Below are 23,775 nucleotides of genomic sequence, written 5' to 3' on the forward strand. Positions count from 1 at the left end.
TGCCCTAATCACTCATATTTGAAAGTGAGGTGCAGACTGACACTATCACCTGACAAAGTTTGATCCAGATCTGATCCGGATTGTGGATTTTGTGGACATTTGGTGTACGTTTTGTCTGTGCCCAGATCTCGATTCAAGACTCGAGGTGATGGGCCTTTTCGCTAGCTGCGCCCAAACAGTGGAACAGTTTGCCTTTCAACATCAGAGCTGCTCCAACTTTAGAGTCTTTTAAATCTGCTCTTAAGACATATCTTTTTGCTTTGGCTTTTAATACAACGTAAGATGTTTGTGTCTGGTTTTATTTTTTGTCTTTTGTTTATTTGGATTTTAATTGCTCTGCTTTTGTAGCGTTTTTGATATTGTTTTTTAATATGTGAAACATTTTGGGCAGCTGGTGCTGTTGAAAATGTGCTACAGTGAGGAAAATAAGTATTTGAACACCCTACGATTTTGCGAGTTCTCCCACTTAGAAATCATGGAGGTGTCTGAAATTTTCATCTTAGGTGCATGTCCACTGTGAGAGACATAATCTAAAAAAAAATATATATATATATATATATATATATATATATATGGAAATCACAATGTATGATTTAAAAAAAAAAAAATTATTTCTATGTTACTGCTGCAATTAAGTATTTGAACACCTGTGAAAATCAATGTTAATATTTGGTACAGTAGCCTTTGTTTGTAATTACAGAGGTCAAACGTTTCCTGTAATTTTTCACCAGGTTTGCACACTGCAGCAGGGATTTTGGGCCACTCCTCCATATCTTCTCTAGATCTTTCAGGTTTGGAGTTTCAGCTCCCTCCAAAGATTTTCTATTGAGTTCAGGTCTGGAGACTGGCTAGGCCACTCCAGGACCTTGAAATGCTTCTTACGGAGGCCCTCCTTAGTTGCCCTGGCTGTGTGTTTGGGGTCAGTGTCATGCTGGAAGACCCAGCCATGATCCATCTTCAATGCTCTTAGTGAGAGAAGGAGGTTGTTTGCCAAAATCTCGCAATACACGACCCCATCCATCCTCCCTTCAATACGGTGCAGTCGTCCTGTCCCATTTGCAGAAGAGCACCCCCAGAGTATGATGTTTCCACTCCCATGCTTCACGGTTGGGATGGTTTTCTTGGGGTTGTTCTCATCCTCTAAACATGGTAAGTGGAGTTGATTCCAAAAAGCTCTATTCTGGTCTCATCTGACCACATGACCTTCTCCCATGCCTCCTCTGGATCATCCAGATGGTCACTGGTGAACTTCAAACGGGCCTGGACATGTACTGGCTTGAGCAGGGGGACCTTGCTGCCCTGCAGGATTTTAAACCATGTCGGCATCATGTGTTACTAATGTAATCTTTGTGACTGTGGTCCCAGCTCTCTTCAGGTCATTGACCAGGTCCTCCTGTATAGTTCTGAGCTTTCTCAGAATCATCCTTACCCCAAAGTGAGATCTTGCATGGAATCCCAGACTGAGGGAGATTGACAGTCATCTTGTGTTTCTTCCACTTTCTAATAAATAATAACAGTTGTTGTCGTCTACCAAGCTGTTTGCCTGTTGTCCTGTAGTCCATCCCAGCCTTGTGCAGGTCTACAGTTTTGTCCGTGGTGTCCTTAGACAGCTCTTTGGTCTTGGCTATGGTGGACAGGTTGGAGTGTGATTGATTGTGTGAATAGGTGTCTTTTATACAGGTAACAAGTTCAAACAGGTGCAATTAATACAGGTAAAGAGTGCAGAATAAGAGGGCTTCTTAAAGAAAAATTAACAGGTCTGTGAGAGCCAGAATTCTTGCTGGTTGGCAGGTGTTCAAATACTTATTTGCAGCAGTAACATACAAATAAATTATTTTTAAAAAAAATACATTGTGATTTCTGGATTTTTTTTTTTTTTTAATGTCTCTCACAGTGGACATGCACCTAAGATGAAAATTTCAGACTCCATGTGGAGTGGGAGAACTTGCAAAACCGCAGGGTGTTCAAATACTTATTTTCCTCACTGTACATAAATAAAATTGACATTTTGCATTATATCTCAATCAAACGTGCCTCAATCACTCATTTTTTTCTGTTATGGGTGAGTTTTGTTTGGTTATCTGTTATTTCTTTCTTTTGATCTGTTAATTTTTCGTATGTTTGGTTTTGTGTGTTTATTCTCTTGCTGGGTTTTTCTGTTTAGGTCTCTGTGTCTCCTTCTCTTGTCTTTCTCTTGGTTCTTGGTGATGGGTGTTTCCCTCTCTCTCTGGCCATGCCCTTGTTCTTGTGCTTTCCATGCACACCTGTTTTTGATTTGCTGATTGTCACCTGGGGTTATATAAGCTCACTGGCCAGTTTGTTCTGCCTTGTGCGTTCATTCCAGCTCTGTACCTGTGTTCCATAGTCCTGCCTGCCTCCTTGTATGTTCTTGACCTCCAGTCTGCTGCATCAACCACGCCTTTTTGCCTGATGATTTTTGTACTGCTGCTTTTCTTTGACTGCCTACTCGTGTACCGAGCTCTGCTACCCACTTCAGTAAAGCCTTCTAAAAACCAGAGCTGTTTGTTCGAGCTGTGCATTTGTGTCCAGCAATTCCTGACCATCCAGCCTGACAGCCAAAAGCAATGATAAATTGTGCATAGCAGAGATAACCAAGGTACTGTTAAAAATATCTGAAAAAGAATTCATAAACCGAAAAACTTGAAAAAAAAAAAAAAAAACCTGACAACACCGCATACAAAAAAAAGATTCAAGTGCATCAACTAAATACATCCTCCTGACATTTCAGCATATCTAATTTAGCTTATGAAAAGCCACTTCTAACATGACTTTGACCTTTAAATTTTTTTCCAAGGTAAAAATTTGTGGAATTGTAAATTAGTGTTGGCGGAGGTTTGCGCTCTGAGTGCAGTGTTCTAGTTTAATGATGTTAGAATTGCCAGAATGTCCCACATTCCAGCTAACACAATGACATGGCAGAAAAAAAAAAATTAATAGAATTGCTTGTACAAAGGGTTAAATTATTGACAAGTTCAATATTTTCACATCTCTGACTAAATGTCTGAGGTGCTCAGTTGCGCCTTCTACTGATGTTCATGCATCAGATTTAGAATAATGGAGAACATCTGGTGTGGAGCATCCAGGCCCCAGATGAAGTCCAAGTGCTCCCAGTGGTCAATGTGCTTGTGATAGATCAGGTTGGACATCTGCAAACAGACAAACAGGTGGACACAGATGTCCCGTCACTGAAGGTGGATTTCAGGTTTAAACCCATCCCAGAAGACCTTAAACCCCACCCACTCAAGAAAACCTCAGCAGACGTTGTACTGTGACCTATCATCATTGGCTTTCTCGGCTCACAGCACTGACCTGAGTGAGGAGGATGGCCACATCTTTGGGGTCCGCCAGCGTATCGTGACCTCCAGAAAACAGAGCTGTGGGAACCTTCATGTCCCGAACGTTGTAGTGAGGAGGAGTGGACTGAGACAAAGACAAAGGAGGTGACTGTCACCGGAGTCCAAAGTGTCAAAAGGTCACCTCACCTTTAACCCCTATTTATCTCACCTGGTTGTAATGCTTCATGTTTTCTGCAGGCCCGTAGTCATACGCCATCAGCTTCCCGCTGTGCACTGCCTGAGGAAGAAACAGATCACCTGAAAATGTCTGTCTGTGTGTGTTTAGTCAGATCAGAGGACATCTGAGGAAGACTGGATGTTTTTCCAGGTTACCTGGGCCCAGTGGAGCATATTCTGGACTGAGGTTCCAGCAGGACAGTGTGTGGTGTAGATGGGAGTCCGAGTCTGAAGATCAAAGAAATGAGTTTCTCAGCAGAACGAAAATGAAAAACTGGCAGTTTTTTTTTTCATGTGGATGGAGACAAGCTCTGCCGACGTTTTGGACTCTGACCATATTGAGGTTTTTTTCATTGAAGCCACAGAGGATGAAGAAGATGTTTCCACAGATCTCACTTAGGTACTCTTTTGCACAGACATTTTCGGCCAACCACTTTATGATGTAATTCTGAGGCAGGAAGTTCCGCCTACCAAAGAGATCCTGAGAGACAGGTTCAATGACACGTCAATCAGTCCATCAGCCAATCACTACCAACAACAACGAGGCTCATCAATTAATGAAAATATCAATCTGATCAGCACACTATCACAATAAAGAAAAAAAAATCAATACCTGAATTAGTTAATGAATAATCAATAAAAGCGGAAAAATTGAGCGTCACTGTCCTGTGATTGACAGTTCATTAGCTACTAAAGTGTTGTGCAACTAGCATCATGAGGAAACTAAAAAAGCATTTTATTTGTGCCATCATGCAGAGCTGAAAGTGTTCATGTAGTGACTTTGTGCATCGTGCAACAACTGATGTCATAAACGGCTAATCATCATACGTGGTCAAAAACAGGCAATCACAATCAGTGGGTAATCACAAACAGCTAATATCACAAACGGTTAATTGTAATAAGTGGCTAACCATAACTGACTAACCAACCATCACAAACAGCTAACATCACAAACTGTTAATCGTAGTAAGTAGCTAATCATCACAAACAGCTAATATCACAAACGGTTAATTGTAATAAGTGGCTAATCATACAGTAGTGTTCAGAATAATAGTAGTGCTATGTGACTAAAAAGATTAATCCAGGTTTTGAGTATATTTCTTATTGTTACATGGGAAACAAGGTACCAGTAGATTCAGTAGATTCTCACAAATCCAACAAGACCAAGAATTCATGATATGCACACTATTAAGGCTATGAAATTGGGCTATTAGTAAAAAAAAAGTAGAAAAGGGGGTGTTCACAATAATAGTAGTGTGGCATTCGGTCAGTGAGTTTGTCAATTTTGTGGAACAAACAGGTGTGAACTGGGTGTCCCCTATTTAAGGATGAAGCCAGCACCTGTTGAACATGCTTTTCTCTTTGAAAGCCTGAGGAAAATGGGACATTCAAGACATTGATGATCAGAGACTGATCATTGTAGAAAGAGAGAGAGAGATCAGAGAATGACCAGAGACACGTGGAAGAAAATGGAAAACAACCGTCAAAATGGATAGAAGAACAACCAGAATGGCAAAGGCTCACCCATTGATCAGCTCCAGGATAATCAAAGACAGTCTGGAGTTACCTGTAAGTGCTGTGGCAGTTAGAAGACACCTGTGTGAAGGCAATTTATTTGCAAGAATCCCCCGCAAAGTCCCTCTGTTAAATAAAAGATGTGCAGAAGAGGTTACAATTTGCCAAAGAACACATCAACTGGCCTAAAGAGAAATGAAGGAATATTTTGTGGACTGATGAGAGTAAAATTGTTCTTTTTGGGTCCAAGGGCCGCAGACAGTTTGTGAGCCGACCCCCAAACTCTGAATTCAAACCACAGCTCACAGTGAAGACAGTGAAGCATGGTGGTGCAAGCATCATGATATGGGCATGTTTCTCCTACTATGGTGTTGGGCCTATATATCGCATACCAGGTATCATGGATCAGTTTGGCTATGTCAAAATACTTGAAGAGGTCATGTTGTCTTATGCTGAAGAGGACATGCCCTTGAAATGGGTGTTTCAACAAGACAATGACCCCAAGCACACTAGTAAACCAGCAAAATCTTGGTTCCAAGCCAACAAAATTAATGCCTCGCAGATGTGAAGAAATCAAGAAAAACTGTGGTTATACCACTAAATACTAGTTTAGTGATTCACAGGATTGCTAAAAAAGCAGTTTGAACATAATAGTTTTGAGTTTGTAGCGTCAACTGCAGATGCTACTATTATTGTGAACACCCCCTTTTCTACTTTTTTACTAATAGCCCAATTTCATAGCCTTAAGAGTGTGCATATCATGAATGCTTGGTCTTGTTGGATTTGTGAGACTCTACTGAATCTACTGGTACCTTGTTTCCCATGTAACAATAAGAAATATACTCAAAACCTGGATTAATCTTTTTAGTCACATAGCACTACTATTATTCTGAACACTACTGTAACTGACTAACCAACCATCACAAACAGCTAACATCACAAACTGTTAATCATAGTAAGTAGCTAATTATCACAAACAGCTAATATCACAAATGGTTAATTGTAATAAGTGGCTAATCATAACTGACTAACCAACCATCACAAACAGCTAACATCACAAACTGTTAATCGTAGTAAGTAGCTAATCATCACAAACAGCTAACATCACAAACTGTTAATCGTAGTAAGTAGCTAATCATCACAAACAGCTAACATCACAAACTGTTAATTGTAGTAAGTAGCTAATCATCACAAACAGATAACATCAAAAAGTGATCATCTTCATATTTGGGTGAATTGTCACAAACAGCCCACGTAATGCCTAAAATTGCAAAAGGCTAATCAAAATAAGTGGCTAATAATTACAACAGCTAATCATCACCAATAACTAGCTTCACAAATGGCTAATTGTCATACTCTGTTAATTACCACAAACAGCCAATCATAATAAGTGGTTAATCCTAACAAATGGCTAAGATCACAAACAACTAATCATAAAAAGGGTCATATTCATAAATGTCTAGCCATCACAAGCAGCTAATTGTCACAAACAGACAATTAAAAAAGTGGATAATCATCACCTAAAGTCACAAACAGCTAATATTACATGTTGCTGTTCCTCACAAATACCTAACATCACGGCTGACATCACAAAGGGTTAATTGTAGCAAGCGGCTAATCATAACAAACAGCTCATCCTCATAAATAGCTAATGTTACAAACAACTAATCATCATAAATGGCTAATTGTCAAAAACAGAATCATAATAAGTGGTTAATCCTCACAAATGGCTAACATGCCAAATGGTTAGCATCACAAATGTCTTATCTTCATAAGCAGATAGTCATCATTCATAGCTAACTTCACAAATGAATAACGTCACACACAGCTAATCATCATAAACAGCTTATTCACAAATATCTAACGTCACAAAGCAAGCTACATGCTAACTGGTGAAGTTTGCTGGCTTAGTGTATTTATAGAACTCAAGTCTTTTCTTACAACCAGCCGTTAAGTAGAACAATCTGGCTTTGGGACCATTTTTACTGAAGCAGATCAGGATTAGCACATTTAGTGAATACGTTTCAGTTAGCGCTCATAGCTAATACTTTTTGTGAAGAAGTCAATTCAATTTTCAATTTATTTCATTTATATAGCACCAAATCACAACAAAGCTGCCTCAAGGCGCTTCACACAAGTAAGGTCTAACCTTACCAACCCCTAGAGCAAGCACACAGGCGACAGTGGTAAGAAAAAACTCCCTCTGATGATTTGAGGAAGAAACCTCAAGTAGACCAGACCCAAATGGGTGACCCTCGGCCAAGTCAAACTCACCCAGACCAGGAAGTCTGGCACAATGGCAAGTTTAGTCATTGGACTTCGCGTGAATGACACCGTTGCCACAGGTGCCAAGGCAAAGAACACCTTGATCTTCTTGGCTACCTCAGGCAGCCTGGAGAATGCTATGAACCCTGAGAAAAAAGCATTATATAACCATTAGTAAAAAAAACAAAACAAAACAAAAAAAAACTAAACAAAGTCTGAATATGATAATGTCACGATTGACGAAAACATTAAAGTTTACAGGAAAATGATTTTTTGGGGGTCAGAATTCTGAGATATTAAACTGGAAGAAATAAAAATTAAAACAGTGCAAACTTTTTCTGCGTCCAAGGATCCTGAATCCATATCTGGTTCTGGATCAGGCTGGTTATTGTGTGACAGCTTACCAATTGTCGTCCCCTGAGAATGCCCGATATAATAGATTTGATCCTGACCCGTGACCTTCAGGATGTAATCGATGGTGGCGGGAAGATCCTTTAGAGCCATGTCGTCATAGCTATGGAGGCGGGGACAAAGAGGATGTCATCAAAATGTCTTTGTTGTGAGCTCATAAAGTTCATCAGGTTGCTTTGGTTAATTTGATTAAAACTACTTCACTTTCACTTTATTTATTCAATGTCTCCAAAGGAGCAATGAGCTGTACAGCAATGGGTATACAGAAAAGTACAAAATAAAAGAAAAGAAAAACACACCAGACATTCAGTACACAAGGAGGACAGAGTACAGACCTGAATTAATGGAAATGGAACCGAGTTACCTAACGCGATTTGCCATCAACCCTAAGTACCCTAAGTAAGTAACTACATTCATATTAATGTGATGCCATGATTCATGACATCACCAACTGTCTAGCCCCGCCTACTTTTCCTCTGCCATAACTTAGATAATGATTAAAATGCAGGTTGTGGGGGTTATTTAAGGTCACATGACGCAACCTGAACTTCCAGAAGTCCTCCTCGTTGGGACTTAGCGTGCGGTGTTTCCTGGACCAGGTGTTTCCGCGGCTGTTTCCCAGCCACACGTCGTAGCCAGCGTCGGCGAGCACGTATCCCAGACTGCAGTTGGGCAGGTTAGTGATCCAGTTACTGGCTGCTGCCAGCAGGCCGTGTTGCAGCAACACTGCCAGCTTTGTACCTGCAACCTCAGAAAACACAAGCCACTCTGAAAAACACGCTCAGTGCCAGAAGCTCATCTTCAGCACATTTTTAAAAAGTGTAAATCATGACAACAGTTTCTATGTAGGCTCTCAGTTGTCCAGGTGGTTTCCATAGTAGAGAAGCTTGAATCTTCGACTGGACTGGGTTGCTTGACGCGAGGACGTTTCGCTTCAAATCGCAGAAGCTTCCTCAGCTAAAATTCTTGCTCTGGAAGTCTGACTTCTGTCTGACTCTTGTAGAGACGAATGAACAGAAGCCAACAAAAGCTGGAGTTTTAAACCTAACCAGACCCCTCCTACTGAGAGGCAGACTGCTATAGGCTAGTGACTAAACAATAGCTCTAATTAGCAACTATTGTGCTCTAGTTAGCACTCTCCTAATGACAGGGCAGTTGTCCCTCCTAATGATGGCATGGATGCCTTTCTTGATGGCTCCCTTGATGACTCTCCTGATAACGTGAATGACTCATTACCATGAACAAAAGACTGAAACTCCTTTGACCTGAGTACCCCATTGTAAACAGGGGATAAAGCATGTCTCAGACCCCCTCCCCGGTTAAGGCTGGGTTTCAAACGTTTCACAAAGAACGCCTCCTTGACCCCTCTCTAAAACCATTTCTTCTCTCTTCTTCTCTCACTAACCACATGTTTGAGGACAAGGAAGTTAAAATATTAGCCAGAGAGAAGAAATGGTTTGAGAGAGGGATCAAGGAGGCTTTCTTTGTGAAACGTTTGAAACCCAGAAAGTTTCTTAATTTAATAATAAAGTTGACATATTAGCATAAATAAGAAGGAATATTATTATATAATATTTTATTATTAAGAATCCAAAATTACATTATTTACTATATTATAATATTAGAATTTTAATCCTATATTCTTTCAACTTTATTTATTTAGCTTTAAACATTACAGCTGTTATATTTTCACATATTCCCATAAAAATCCATTTTTTTTCTCTAAAGTTTATTTTAATGACAATGTGGGGAAAAAATAAGTCATTATTCATAAACGTAAAGGGAAACGTTGACATTTTTCAACCTTGGTTGTATATTTAGATGTTTTATGGTTATGAGTTCACTCAGAATAAAACCAAAATGAATCGGTGCAATAACGCAAACACATTCCACTGAGGATCTCGAGCTCCTGATTCGTGATCGATTTGGAATGTTTCGGTGGATAGCAGCGCCACCCAGTGGAGTGGAGGTTAAGGTAAGTGGTTAACTGCATAATCTTAAAAAGTGTATTTACATTTAGTGAGCATCCGTTAATTGCGTCTGTTCAAAAATGTCAAACTTTCCCTTTAACACAGTGAAACCTCACATCCACCTACAGAGGGTACCAGTGATTTCTGTTAAAAAAGACCTGCCTTCAGAATAAAAGGGTCATGTGACTGTGGAGGTATTCTCACCTGTAGGTGTAAATTTAATTCCATGTGGGATCCTGTTGACGGTCAGAATGTATCCGTCATCTGTCACCACCTGGTGTTCCTCTGCCGGGTAACCCCACCGCTGAATGATCTCTGTCTGAGACACCAGAACTAAATGTTGGAATTTTATGTAAAACTTTAAGAAATTGGTCAGGACCCTTCAAGAGATAAACCACATCCCCCAGAGGCATCCTCTGCCTTTTAAAACAACACTGCAAATGCTGTGACATGTCCAGCAGTGAAAGAAGAATCTGATTCAGATCAGCGCATGAACCGGAACACATCCCTGAGGAATGCCAGAATTCATTGGGAAGAATTCATAGACTCCATCCCACCTCTGCATAGCACTCACAGTATCGGCATACAGGCTGAACATGATGACTATGAACTTCTTGGGGATCCCAAAAATTCTCTAGATGTCCCAGAGAGCAGCCTCATCAATGACATCAAACACTTCCTGAAAATCAAGAGGCTGCAAAGGAACAAATTCACGCATACCTTGTGGGTCATTCTGTTGTGTGGGCCGCCAGAAGAGGAGGTACTGCTGGCCCACCACCAGAGGTCGCCCTGTCTGGAGTGCGGGCTCCAGGCACCAGAGGGCGCAGCCGCCTCACAGGTGCAGCCAGGGTGACAGCTGTCACGCATCACCTGCAACAGCTGTTACCAATCATCTGATCGGCAGGAGTATATCAGCAGGACGACGTCTCCACCTCTTTGCTGAGATATCGTTCTACCTGGAAGGTAATATTCTCAGCTGACTGCTAACCCTTTGTGATTTTTGTGAGTGACAGCAGACTTTTTCTCCAACGAGAGGTGGAGGTAGCTTCCCTGCCGTGCAGGTTGCTGGGTGCAGACGCGCCCACGTTTAATTGTGTTTTTGTTCCTCGCCAGCAGTACCAGGTCCGACACGCGGAGGCAGTGGCCACCTGGGAGTTCGGGACTTGGCGGCTCCAGTATTCCCGGGGTCTGGTGGCGGAGGAAATCGTGTGGTTCCGGTTCTGCTTTGGACAGGCGTCTCCTATCTTCGAGCCTGCCCACACGACACCTTTGTGAATTGACTCTGGTCTATTGAGTAATCTGTTGTATTTGTTGTGCACGTTCGCAACAGTAAAGTGTTGTTATTTGACCTATTCCATTGTCCGTTCATTTGCGCCCCCTGTTGTGGGTCCGTGTACTTACACTTTCCCAACAGGATATCTCGGCCAACGTCATGGATCCCGAGGGGCGTCAACCGGCTGTTGAACGGCCAATGGAAGAACAGGGCGCACAGGCGCCCGCAGGAGGAATGATCGGTGAGTTGCAGCGGATCCTCACCGTTTTCACGGCTCGGTTGGATTTAATGACCGAGCAGAACGTCCTCCTTAACCGCAGGGTGGAGGCTCTCGCCGCACAGGTGGAGGCGCGCCCTCAGGGCGCTGCTGCGGCTCTCCCCCCTGTCGACCCTGTGCGTAACAGTGACGTTCCACTGGTCGTTCAACGACCCCTCCCACCTTCCCCGGAAGCATACATAAGCCCTCCAGAGCCGTACGGAGGTTGTGTGGAGACGTGCGCGGACTTCCTTATGCAGTGTTCGCTCGTCTTCGCACAACGTCCTGTCATGTACGCGACTGATTCTAGCAAGATAGCTTATGTAATAAACCTGCTTCGCGGTGAGGCGCGCTTGGGCTACCGCGCTCTGGGAGCAGAATTCACGGCTCCTTCAGACATATGATGGGTTTGTGAGGGAGTTCAGAACAGTGTTCGATCACCCAAATAGAGGAGAGACCGCTTCAGCCGTGCTGCTGTCAATGAGACAGGGGCGCCGGAGCGCAGCTGCCTATGCAGTCGACTTCCGCATCGCGGCTGCGAGGTCCGGCTGGAATAGCACTGCCCTCCGCGCCGCCTTCATAAACGGACTGTCGTTGGTCCTAAAGGAGCACCTGGTGGCTAAGGACGAACCGCGGGATTTAGATGGGCTTATTGATCTCGTTATACGATTAGACAATCGGTTAGAAGAACGCCGTCGGGAACGAGACGAAGGGCGTGGCCGGGCACGCGCCGTCCCTCTCCCTTCCGGTTCCGACCGAGTTCCGCCCTCCCCACGCTCCACGGTCCCTACGCTCCGTGTGGTTACAGCTCCCCCTGCTGACGAAGCTATGGACACGAGCAGGGCCACATTTAGGGCACCAGATAGACAGAGGAGGCTGGCCCGCGGAGCGTGTTTTGTTTGTGGCTCGATAGAGCATCAGGCAAGAGACTGCCCCGAGCGGTTAAACACCAACGCCCGCCCCTAGAAACTGGGCTAGGGGTGGGCCGAGACATTCACGTGGGACACACCCATATTGCCACACGACTCCCAGTTACAATCCTTTATGAGGATTTAACCCTGAAGGCCCCAGCACTGGTGGACACGGGCTCTGAAGGGAATCTGTTAGACAGCAGATGGGCCAGGGAGATAGGGCTCCCTCTGGTGGCGCTTACCTCACCTGTGCAGGTGCGAGCACTAGATGGCTCCCTACTCCCTCCAATCACACATAAGACACCACCAGTAACTCTGGTGGTGTCAGGAAATCACCGGGAGGAGATCGAGTTTTTTGTGACACCTGCTACCTCCCGTGTGATCTTAGGGTTCCCCTGGATGTTGAAACACAATCCCCGGATCGATTGGCCGTCCGGCGTAGTGGTTCAGTGGAGCGAGACCTGCCATCGGGTATGTTTAGGTTCCTCGGTTCCTCCCGGTTCCCAGGCTAAGGAGGAGGTCAGAGTCCCGCCCAATCTAGGGACGGTGCCGGTGGAGTACCACGACCTTGTAGATGTGTTCAGTAAGGATCTGGCGCTCACCCTTCCCCCCCACCGTCCGTACGATTGTGCCATTGATTTGGTTCCAGGCGCTGAGTTCCCGTCCAGCAGGCTGTACAACCTCTCCCGTCCTGAGCGCGAATCAATGGAGACCTACATCCAGGACTCTTTAGCCGCCGGGTTGATCCGGAATTCCACCTCCCCGATGGGTGCAGGTTTCTTTTTTGTGGGTAAAAAAGACGGCGGACTTCGTCCATGCATTGATTACAGGGGACTGAACGAAATCACGGTTCGCAATCGATACCCGTTACCCCTGTTGGATTCAGTGTTCACGCCCCTGCATGGAGCCCGAATATTCACTAAATTGGATCTTAGAAATGCGTATCACCTGGTTCGGATCCGGAAGGGAGACAAGTGGAAGACGGCATTTAACACCCCCTTAGGTCACTTTGAGTACCTGGTCATGCCGTTCGGCCTCACAAACGCCCCCGCGACGTTCCAAGCTTTGGTTAATGATGTCTTGCGGGATTTCCTGCACCGATTCGTCTTCGTATATCTAGACGATATACTCATCTTTTCTCCGGATCCTGAGACTCATGTCCAGCATGTACGTCAGGTCCTGCAGCGGTTGTTGGAGAACCGGCTGTTTGTGAAGGGCGAGAAGTGTGAGTTCCACCGCACCTCTTTGTCCTTCCTGGGGTTTATCATCTCCCCCAACTCCGTCGCTCCTGATCCGGCCAAGGTTGCGGCGGTGAGAGACTGGCCCCAACCCACTAGCCGTAGGAAGCTGCAACAGTTCCTCGGCTTTGCTAATTTCTACAGGAGGTTCATTAAGGGCTACAGTCAGGTAGTTAGCCCCCTGACAGCCCTGACCTCACCAAAAGTCCCCTTCACCTGGTCGGATCGTTGCGATGCCGCGTTCAAGGAGTTGAAACGGCGCTTCTCGTCTGCACCCGTTCTGGTGCAGCCCGATCCTAGTCGCCAGTTAGTGGTTGAAGTGGACGCCTCGGACTCAGGGATAGGAGCTGTGCTTTCCCAGAGCGGGAAGACCGATAAGGTCCTTCACCCGTGTGCCTATTTTTCCCGCAGGTTGACCCCAGCCGAACGGAATTATGACGTCGGCAATCGAGAACTCCTTGCGGTGAAAGAGGCTCTTGAAGAGTGGAGACATCTGTTGGAGGGAACGTCCGTGCCATTCACGGTTTTCACTGACCACCGGAACCTGGAGTATATCAGGACCGCCAAGCGGCTGAATCCCAGGCAAGCCCGCTGGTCACTGTTCTTCGGCCGTTTTGACTTCCGGATCACCTACCGTCCCGGGACCAAGAACCAGAGATCGGATGCCTTGTCCCGGGTACATGAAGATGAAGTCAAAACGGAGTTGTCGGATCCACCGGAACCCATCATCCCGGAGTCCACTATCGTGGCCACCCTCACCTGGGACGTAGAGAGAACCGTCCGGGAGGCCCTGGCACGAAGCCCGGACCCCGGAACTGGGCCGAAGAACAGACTTTACGTCCCACCAGAGGTTAGGGCTGCAGTCCTGGACTTCTGTCACGGCTCTAAGCTCTCCTGTCATCCAGGGGTGCGAAGAACCGTGGCAGTTGTCCGGCAGCGCTTCTGGTGGGCGTCCCTAGAGGCCGACGTCCGGGATTATATCCAGGCCTGCACCACCTGTGCCAGGGGCAAGGCTGACCATCGCAGGGCTTCGGGTCTGCTCCAGCCGCTGCTCGTGCCCCATCGCCCCTGGTCCCACATCGGCCTGGATTTTGTCACGGGCCTCCCGCCGTCCCAGGGCAACACTACCATCCTCACGATAGTGGACCGATTCTCCAAGGCGGCCCACTTCGTGGCCCTCCCGAAGCTCCCGACGGCCCAGGAGACAGCGAACCTCCTGGTTCACCACGTCATCCAGCTGCATGGGATCCCAACAGACATCGTCTCCGATCGCGGTCCCCAGTTCTCCTTGCACGTCTGGAGGAGCTTCTGCCGGGAACTGGGGGCCACGGTGAGTCTCTCATCCGGGTACCATCCCCAGACCAACGGGCAAGCAGAACGGGCCAATCAGGAGATGGAGCAGGCCCTGCGTTGCGTGACAGCCGCGCACCCGGCGGCCTGGAGTACCCATCTGGCCTGGATCGAGTATGCCCATAACAGCCAGGTGTCGTCAGCCACCGGCCTCTCCCCTTTCGAGGTATGTCTGGGGTACCAACCTCCTTTGTTTCCAGTGGTTGAGGGAGAGGTCGGTGTGCCCTCGGTCCAGGCCCACCTACGGAAGTGCCGTCGGGTGTGGCGTGCCGCCCGTTCTGCCTTGCTGAGGGCCCGGATGAGGTCAAAGGCCCATGCAGACCGTCGGCGGACCCCGGCCCCTGCGTATCGGCCAGGGCAGGAGGTGTGGTTATCCACCAGAGACATCCCCCTCAAAGTGGACTCCCCCAAGTTACAGGACCGTTACATCGGCCCCTTCAAGATCCAGAAGGTCATCAGTCCAGCCGCAGTGAGGCTTCAGCTGCCGGCCTCACTGCGGATCCATCCTGTATTTCACGTGTCCCGGATTAAACCACATCACACCTCACCCCTCTGTACTCCGGGCCCGGCACCGCCTCCTGCCCGGATCATCGATGGCGAGCCGGCTTGGACTGTACGCCGGCTTTTGGATGTCCGTAGGATGGGCTGGGGCTTCCAGTATTTGGTGGACTGGGAGGGGTACGGACCTGAAGAACGCTCCTGGGTGAAGAGGAGCTTCATCCTGGACCCGGCCCTCCTGGCCGATTTCTACCGCCGCCACCCGGACAAGCCTGGTCGGGCGCCAGGAGGCGCCCGTTGAGGGGGGGGTCCTGTTGTGTGGGCCGCCAGAAGAGGAGGTACTGCTGGCCCACCACCAGAGGTCGCCCTGTCTGGAGTGCGGGCTCCAGGCACCAGAGGGTGCAGCCGCCTCACAGGAGCAGCCAGGGTGACAGCTGTCACGCATCACCTGCAACAGCTGTTACCAATCATCTGATCGGCAGGAGTATATCAGCAGGACGACGTCTCCACCTCTTTGCCGAGATATCGTTCTACCTGGAAGGTAATATTCTCAGCTGACTGCTAACCCTTTGTGATTTTTGTGAGTGACAGCAGACTTTTTCTCCAACGAGAGGTGGAGGTAGCTTCCCTGCCGTGCAGGTTGCTGGGTGCAGACGCACCCACGTTTAATTGTGTTTTTGTTCCTCGCCAGCAGTACCAGGTCCGACACGCGGAGGCAGTGGCTACCTGGGAGTTCGGGACTTGGCGGCTCCAGTATTCCCGGGGTCTGGTGGCGGAGGAAATCGTGTGGTTCCGGTTCTGCTTTGGACAGGCATCTCCTATCTTCGAGCCTGCCCACACGACACCTTTGTGAATTGACTCTGGTCTATTGTGTAATCTGTTGTATTTGTTGTGCACGTTCGCAACAGTAAAGTGTTGTTATTTGACCTATTCCATTGTCCGTTCATTTGCGCCCCCTGTTGTGGGTCTGTGTACTTACACTTTCCCAACACATTCCATATGAAATGAGCCAAATTGAGAACATCTTCCAGTTTTATGGTCTCAGAATTGCTCTGTTTTTTATATTTTGTGGTATGAGGTGTAAGATGAAGATTGCAGGCTGTTGAAAAAGGGGGCGTGGCAACATTAACCCTTTGTTATTGGTTTGTAAGCATTTGTAAGAGGCTCTAACTCAAAAACTAAACAGGATATCAATTTGATTTTTTTCAGAATGTGTTAACTCTGTCTTAAACTCTCAGAAAAAAATGATTTTTACAAACATTAACCCTCCACTGGCCACACAGGATCAGGGTGAAAATTGAAATTTGAACGGTACTGAAGCAAAATCAGCCGAATATAGGCTCAATTTTCTCACATACCATTGAAGAGAGTGCTTTGCTTTTAGTTTTCTGGAAAGCACATGCCAGGGGCTTCCAAAGGAAGTGAACTCCAGACTGATGCTGTTATTTATTTCAGAGCAATGTTAACCCTTTTCAGCCTTGGTTGCCGGGTGGGGCACTTTTGGACCCCTTTTTTCACCATGTGGGTATCTTCTGATTTTCAAAAACTATATATGTATCATCTAAAAGCTCTTGATATGTGCTGCTAGAAAAATTACACACTGATATAAAACAAACACCCCTACACATAGAATTAAAGTCCTCTTTTCAGGGTATATCACACTTTTTGCGTATATTTTAATGTACAGTCGTATGTACATAAATGTACACAATACATAGGAGTTATGGTGCACAGTTACCTAAAATGCATAAATAATACAACAGCTCTTTTTCATTTTTTTTAAATATAAAATATGTAAACCTTGAACTAACTAATTATGTTAACATCCTAATGCATTCTGTTATTCACAATCAACCCTTGTACCTCTGGTTCTGGACAAAAAAAGCCCACAATTTTGCCAGGCTACGCTGTAAATACTGACTTCTACTCTGTTGCCAACTTCAGGCTGTCAAACCATGCCTGCACTCTGGAAGCTTCTTGACTAGATAAAACATAGTTTCTTCCAAGTCCAGTGGTGTCTGGAGCATCCATCAAGAGAATGTGAGTCAAAGGTACCCAGCATTCATCCACCCTACGAGGCCAGTGGAAATATGAGGCTGGTCCATTTGGGTGCATAAATGAAACTTTGACATCGTCATTCTCTTGAGACTGCTCAATGATATTTGCCAACCACCAATGGCCATCATACAAGCAGGCCACATAATGTCCACGGATACAGTCTGCCAGTTTTAGAGGCTCAGGTATAGGGGTACCGCACTCAAATCCAACTTCCTCTTCACCCGACAAACGTTTGACGAGAATGGTACCATTCCTAGTTACACTGAAACAGTGGTTATCCCTTGTACCCAGAACTTTCTTAGCCCCCTCAAATCTCTTCAGCTGCTGCTTTGAGTGCTTCTGAACATCCTCACTCTCAACAAAAATTGTCTCAACCCCCTTGATATTTGCGTGAGCCCACTCAAATAAGTCATGGGGAGTAAGAATATGACCCGAAGCAATTGCTTTCATACTGTGCCTGGCTGCCTCCCGCTTGATTGTGCCCCCTATTCCATCGCAAGGACTCTTTCCATGAGAAGTGGCAAAAAAATGCCATTCTGCTTCCATGCCAAAGTCTTCCTTGTGATGGAGAAGGTTGCAAAAGTTCTTGAAATTTTTATATTGGGAGGCTGCCCCATCGCTGAAGTAATATGCTTTGCTTAAAGTTGTCGGGATACCTGTTTTGATCAGGGGCACAACCTGAGTGAGGAAATAATGAACTGCAATTGTGTCGTGTTGCAAGTGATTGCTGATTACACAGATGCTTCGACAATGCAGGGAATCATTCATCTTGTAGTACACAGTAAAGGGATGCAGGGTTGCTTGGGAATTATCCCAGTGGTAACCCTGTGCTGCATCCTGTACTACAAATGAGTAATTCTCAGCAAAGTCAAGCAGAATGATGCATTCATCTTCCCCCACGTTAGTTTTTAGCTTTTCCAGAAAAGCCCCCTGATTCTTAGCAATAAAGTGATGGGTGTTTAGTTTATCAACCATGGAAGCCAACTTCTCAGTGTAGGCCTGACAATCAAGAACATGCTCTACAATAGTTGTTCTGTCAATGGTAACCCTTTGCTTGAATCTAATTTCCTCAAGCCCTGCCACAGCCAACCTTTCCTCTAGAAAAGAGACAAGTGCCTCATTTCCCGGACATAGCTCACATCGGTGAAGCATGCAAGTTTTTGACTGCACTGAACAGACCATCTTTGACATCAACTCATGATAATCAATTTTATCACCTGGCAAGCTTGCTAACATTAATTTGACATTTTGGTGTATAGTACAAACACATACTGAGTGGGTCCCCTTTGCTCCAACAGTAACACATTGCTTGGGTCTCAATTCACAAAATTTGGACAAGCCTATTTACATTTATGTACATATTACTGTACATTAGAATATATGCAAAAAGTGTGATATACCCTGAAAAGAGGACTTTAATTCTATGTGTAGGGGTGTTTGTTTTATATCAGTGTGTAATTTTTCTAGCAGCACATATCAAGGGCTTTTAGATGATACAAAGTTTTTGAAAATCAGAAGATACCCACATGGTGAAAAAAGGGGTCCAAAAGTGCCCCACCCGGCAACCAAGGCTGAAAAGGGTTAACGTTGCTCTGAAATAAATAACAGCATCAGTCCGGAGTTCACTTCCTTTGGAAGCCCCTGGCATGTGCTTTCCAGAAAACTAAAAGCAAAAGCACTATCTTCAATGGTATGTGAGAAAATTGAGCCTATATTCGGCTGATTTTGCTTCAGTACCGTTCAAATTTCAATTTTCACCCTGATCCTGTGTGGCCAGTGGAGAGTTAATGTTTGTAAAAATCATTTTTTCTGAGAGTTTAAGACAGAGTTAATACATTCTGAAAAAATCAAATTGATATCTTATTTAGTTTTTGAGTTAGAGCCTCTTAAAAATGCTTACAAACCAATAACAGAGTTAACGTTGCCACGCCCCCTTTTTCAACAGCCTATAAAATCGGAATGGGTGGAGGTATTTAACTGGAACAAAGTGCAATCTTCATCTTACACCTCATACCACAAAATATAAAAAAAACAGAGCAATTCTGAGACCATGAAACTGGAAGCCTTGGTCTTTTCATATGGAATGACCCTTCTGTGAGTACTCACAGGACTGGAATGTGCTCAGTAGTTGAGTTCTTGGATGTGAAATCAGGCTGATCGAGTCCCTGAGTGGAAAGTAACGGGTACTGAATGCTGTTAAGCATCATCCTTGTCAGCACCTTTCTCCGCACAGAGAGCGGAGTAACACGAGGTGATCCTTTCCTTTCAGACTGGGACAACAAGTCCTTTCTTCCAGTATACATACTGTAGCAAAAATACCTGTGTCCCAAATTGACACAAAGATCTTTTACAGTGCTGCAAGAACATCATCTCCACCTGCTGAGAGAAGGTCTTTTATGGCCTCACTGAGATTTGGTGGTTCTTCATGGCTGACTGGGGGACCATCAGAACCCGAGTACCAGAGCTCTCCAACAGCCTGGCAGAAGGATTAGCGAGACGTCCTCCATATATAATCAGAAATTAGACTATTGATTCTGAAGCCTACCTTCTCTTATCCATTCATCTTCTATACCCGCTTACTTCAATTATATGGTGTGTGGCAGTGTGCACCCTGGACAGGACGCTAGTCTGTCACAGGGTCACATATAAACAAATATGGTCACATCTGCACGCACACCTATGGACAATTTAAACTTTTCAATTCACCTAATCTGCATGTCTTTTGGATGTGGGAAGAAGCCAGAGGGAACCGATACATACACGAGGAGAACATGTAAACTCCACACAGAAAGGCCACAGGTTGAACTCGATCCCATGACCTTCTTGCTGTGAGGCAACAGTGCTATCCACTAAGACACCGTGCTGCCCATCGTCTCTTATCTAAACATACCAGAGAAGCACCAACATTCAATCAGAAACATTTTATTGTAGATGAAAGCCATACTGTTCCAGTGCAACTAATCCTTCATCAGTAAAGAATCATTTAAAACAAACAAGGGCGAGTCTATGGTAACGGAATTACAATCGGAGCACATTTTTAATGGGGAGCTAAAATATGGCCAGATTTTCACGTCGTAATTCCGTTGCCATAGAATCACCCACAAACAAAACCTATAATCTGCAAACCTGCACACACTTGCCCCTCATACAGTAGTTTCCTGTTTCTGTAGCCTGTGAGGCCAGACTCTGGGCTGATAATCCCCAGATGTCCAGACTGCTGCTGCTGCTTGATATGGAGGTCAAAGTCTGACATGTGACGACCTTTGACCTGCACTGAAAAAAAAACTTTATTGGCACCTCAGAGTCCCATTAGTCCAATCCACATGAATTATTTTATCTTACAGGTCTGCTGGATTAACTGAATTTAATTGATTTATAATTTAATTTTTATTAATTAATAGAACAAAAATTAAATCCTTAAGGTAATGCAAATGTCTGCAGGTTTTTTCTATTTTGAGAGTTTTTAAAAGTTTTAGGATATAAATTAAAGTCTGACAAGAATAATTTAAAAGCAGGTGGATTTGTAGATATGAAATTTGCCATAAATTACCAAAATATTTAAATAAAAAACAGACTCTGTGAGCATTTCCAGCACTGACAAATCCAAATCTAACATTTTCAAAACAGAAACTAAAATTGACATTGATCCGCTCAAAGTGATTTAACAATTTCACAAAATCAGAATCAAGTAAATAAATCCTCTATAATTTAAAAAAACAAAAAGAACAATATCTGAACAAAATATTGTCAAATAAATTTGGGTTGGACAAAATGTGTGTATAATTTTAGATATAATTTCTTCTGTTTTGTTCCTCACTCAATATTTATTTGACAGGGACCAAATTTTTCTCCAACTCAAATTCCTCAAATGAGCATTTCAAAAAAGAAAACATTTCCTTCTGAAATAAATTATCCCTCTATTATTTATTTATTTTTGACAAAAGTGACAAGCTGTTCTGGGTGAATCCATCAAACCAGATGCACCTCGAAGCAACATAACAACACCATAAGGTATCGTATCCATGAAAACAGCAAGCTCCCTCAGTCACTGTTAATTTAAAAGTGGAGAAAATTCTGAACCATTTCAAAATTTGATCAAATTTTTATTAAAAATAAATTATTTTTGTGTTATTTTGAGTTTATTCCAGAGAAAACTAATCGAAGACTCAAATAAAAGCTTCTGTTTATGAAACTGAGATAAACGCAGATGGACTTCATTTATTTTGTATTCATAAACAGACTGAATAATGACAAACACACACTTTGTCTCTGAGTCAGAGGGCAGCTTACAACACTTCCTCTTTAAGTTGAATATAGTCCCCCCCCCCACACACACACTTTTTTTTTTAAGTCAAACAGTCATGTGGTATAGGTGGTGACCAAGCAATTAGTGTGCTTGGTTTCAGTGCGAAATGTTCCCGGTTGAAACCCAAACCTGTCACATTTCTCCATGTAATGTGGAATTGTGTCAGGAAGGGCAATTCGGTGTAAAACATGCAGATTCACCTTTGATCTGCTGTAGCAACCCTGAGTGAAAACAAGGGAGCAGCCAAACTTACTATTTAAACGCTCACGTGCTCCTGTTGGTTTTGATCTGAAATTTGTGTGATAGGTTTAGCCATCCAGTAGATGGCAGTGTTCATGGCAGTGTGAATACTAATTGCAACACATTTGCTAAAAGTGCTGAATCACTTAACAAAATTTTCAGTTTTCAAATTGCCTTTTTTTAACAAATGAAAAAAATTACATGCTTACAAATACAGATTTATTTGTAAAAAACCAACACACACGTTACAGTAACTTGTGCATTGGTTTGTTTTTTTTTTTTACATATACCAACCAACCACTGATGACAGGAAACTAATTTTCCCATAATGCTTTTCAGCATGTGTGTCTGTAAAATTAGTGCATTACTTTAAAACTAAAACATACAGGTGATATTTTCACTTTGTAAAATGACAAAGGTGATGTTAATTTCAATAACTTGTCCGGAATTAGTTTGTTTAAAATTTTAACCATAAGTCAAAACTGTGTTGCTGTGCATGACTCCTGTGATACGTCTGAAAGTCTGTACGGCTGTGAAAATATATATTTTTTTTTCCTCTTCCTTACTCTCTAATAACTAGCTCTTCTCTGCTGGTAGAAGATTGAGCTCTACCTTTCATAGCTGTCTGTCTGCTACAAAACATGTAACAGGCAGGCACTAAAATGTATGGTTTCAGGCTTTACAAATGTGTGTAACTTCAAGCTTTATTCACTATGCCTGTAAAAAATATGTTAGCGGTCTAAAAGTTATTGGAACTAAATTTGGTGGAAGTTAATTGTGCACTGATGGTTTTCAAAGTTAGATGAAAAGCTAATCAGCTAACAAAAAAGTTAGCTTCGCTAATCAGCAGATTAGCGGAATTGTGCCCACCACTGTGTATAGTACATACTATCTGCAGCATAGCCCTACAACCGGCCTGGCTATGAATTGGGCCATACTGGCTTCCATTTTGGCGTGAGATTTCCCACTCCTAAACGACCAATAGGATAGCAGCGCTCGTGCCACATCAATGTGAGGCTGACATGGCTGATGTCAGCGTCTCTGCCGCCAATCAATCACAGGCTAGGAGAGAGAGGCCAGTACCTGGCCCAATTCAGGGCTGGTTGTCGGACTATCTGCAGCATTCAGAAAGTTGAAACTCACGACGTTCATGTCCACTTCAGGGTCAAGCTTCTGCCGTAGGAGAGCAGAGCTTTGGTCCATTTGTGACGAGATGGTAAAGAAACGGTTTGGTGCCGCCGCAACACCGCAGAGGGCAATAACACACACAGACACACACAACATCATAGACCTGCAAAACACACACGCACACACACACACACGCACGCACACACACACACACACACACACACACACACACACACACACACACACACAAACACGTGATGTGTTCACTGTCTAATCATGAACACAGAAACATGTTGAAAACAGGACTGCCGTAACAAAAACATACATTATTAAAAACATCAACAATCTCATATTCATGATCGACAGAAGGAAACAAAAAAATAAAGAAAAATACGTTTATTTCAGATTTTTAAAATGCCTTCTTATCGAAAGCAGCTCAGTGCGCCACAATTCAACTCTATGCTAACAAACTGCTAATAAAGCTGTAATTAACGGATAATTAACTGTTAATATGCTTCAAAGAAACTCACCGGTTTGCTCTTTCTACACCGATATTCCCAAAACAGACGGAAGAGATTGACCGTGACATCACAATAAACCCTGGCTGCGATTGGTCAAAAGTAGGAGTCAATTTATTAACCCTGTTTTTGGGCTTCAGGTTAAATCATACATACATACATGCATACATAGTACATATATAAAGTATGTGAAGTACGTTTCGATTAAAAAAACGAAAACAGATGTACAATAAAAAGTTTCATAAAATATGTCAAATCTGCAATAAAACCACATGAAACCCACATCTGAGTTTTATCTCATAGTT

At 44.1% G+C, this 23,775-nt stretch overlaps 1 protein-coding gene across 1 annotated transcript; it reads right to left on the bottom strand.

Annotated features, from left to right (window-relative positions):
- Nucleotides 1-2,861: 2,861 nt before the first annotated feature.
- Nucleotides 2,862-23,546, bottom strand: lipf (lipase, gastric). The gene is made up of 11 exons (XM_034194410.1): nt 23,483-23,546; nt 22,968-23,115; nt 9,899-10,013; nt 8,267-8,465; nt 7,718-7,827; nt 7,323-7,459; nt 3,868-4,014; nt 3,690-3,761; nt 3,526-3,594; nt 3,331-3,441; nt 2,862-3,167 (listed from the first exon to the last, which is right to left on the bottom strand). The coding sequence occupies exons 1-11, from the start codon at nt 23,539-23,541 to the stop codon at nt 3,045-3,047; spliced, it is 1,290 nt and encodes a 429-aa protein (XP_034050301.1). The 5' UTR covers nt 23,542-23,546; the 3' UTR covers nt 2,862-3,044.
- Between the last annotated feature and the right edge of the window lie 229 nt (nt 23,547-23,775).

The sequence above is a fragment of the Thalassophryne amazonica genome, chromosome 18 (genome assembly GCF_902500255.1).
Source record: "Thalassophryne amazonica chromosome 18, fThaAma1.1, whole genome shotgun sequence".
NCBI classification, from domain to species: Eukaryota; Metazoa; Chordata; class Actinopteri; order Batrachoidiformes; family Batrachoididae; genus Thalassophryne; species Thalassophryne amazonica.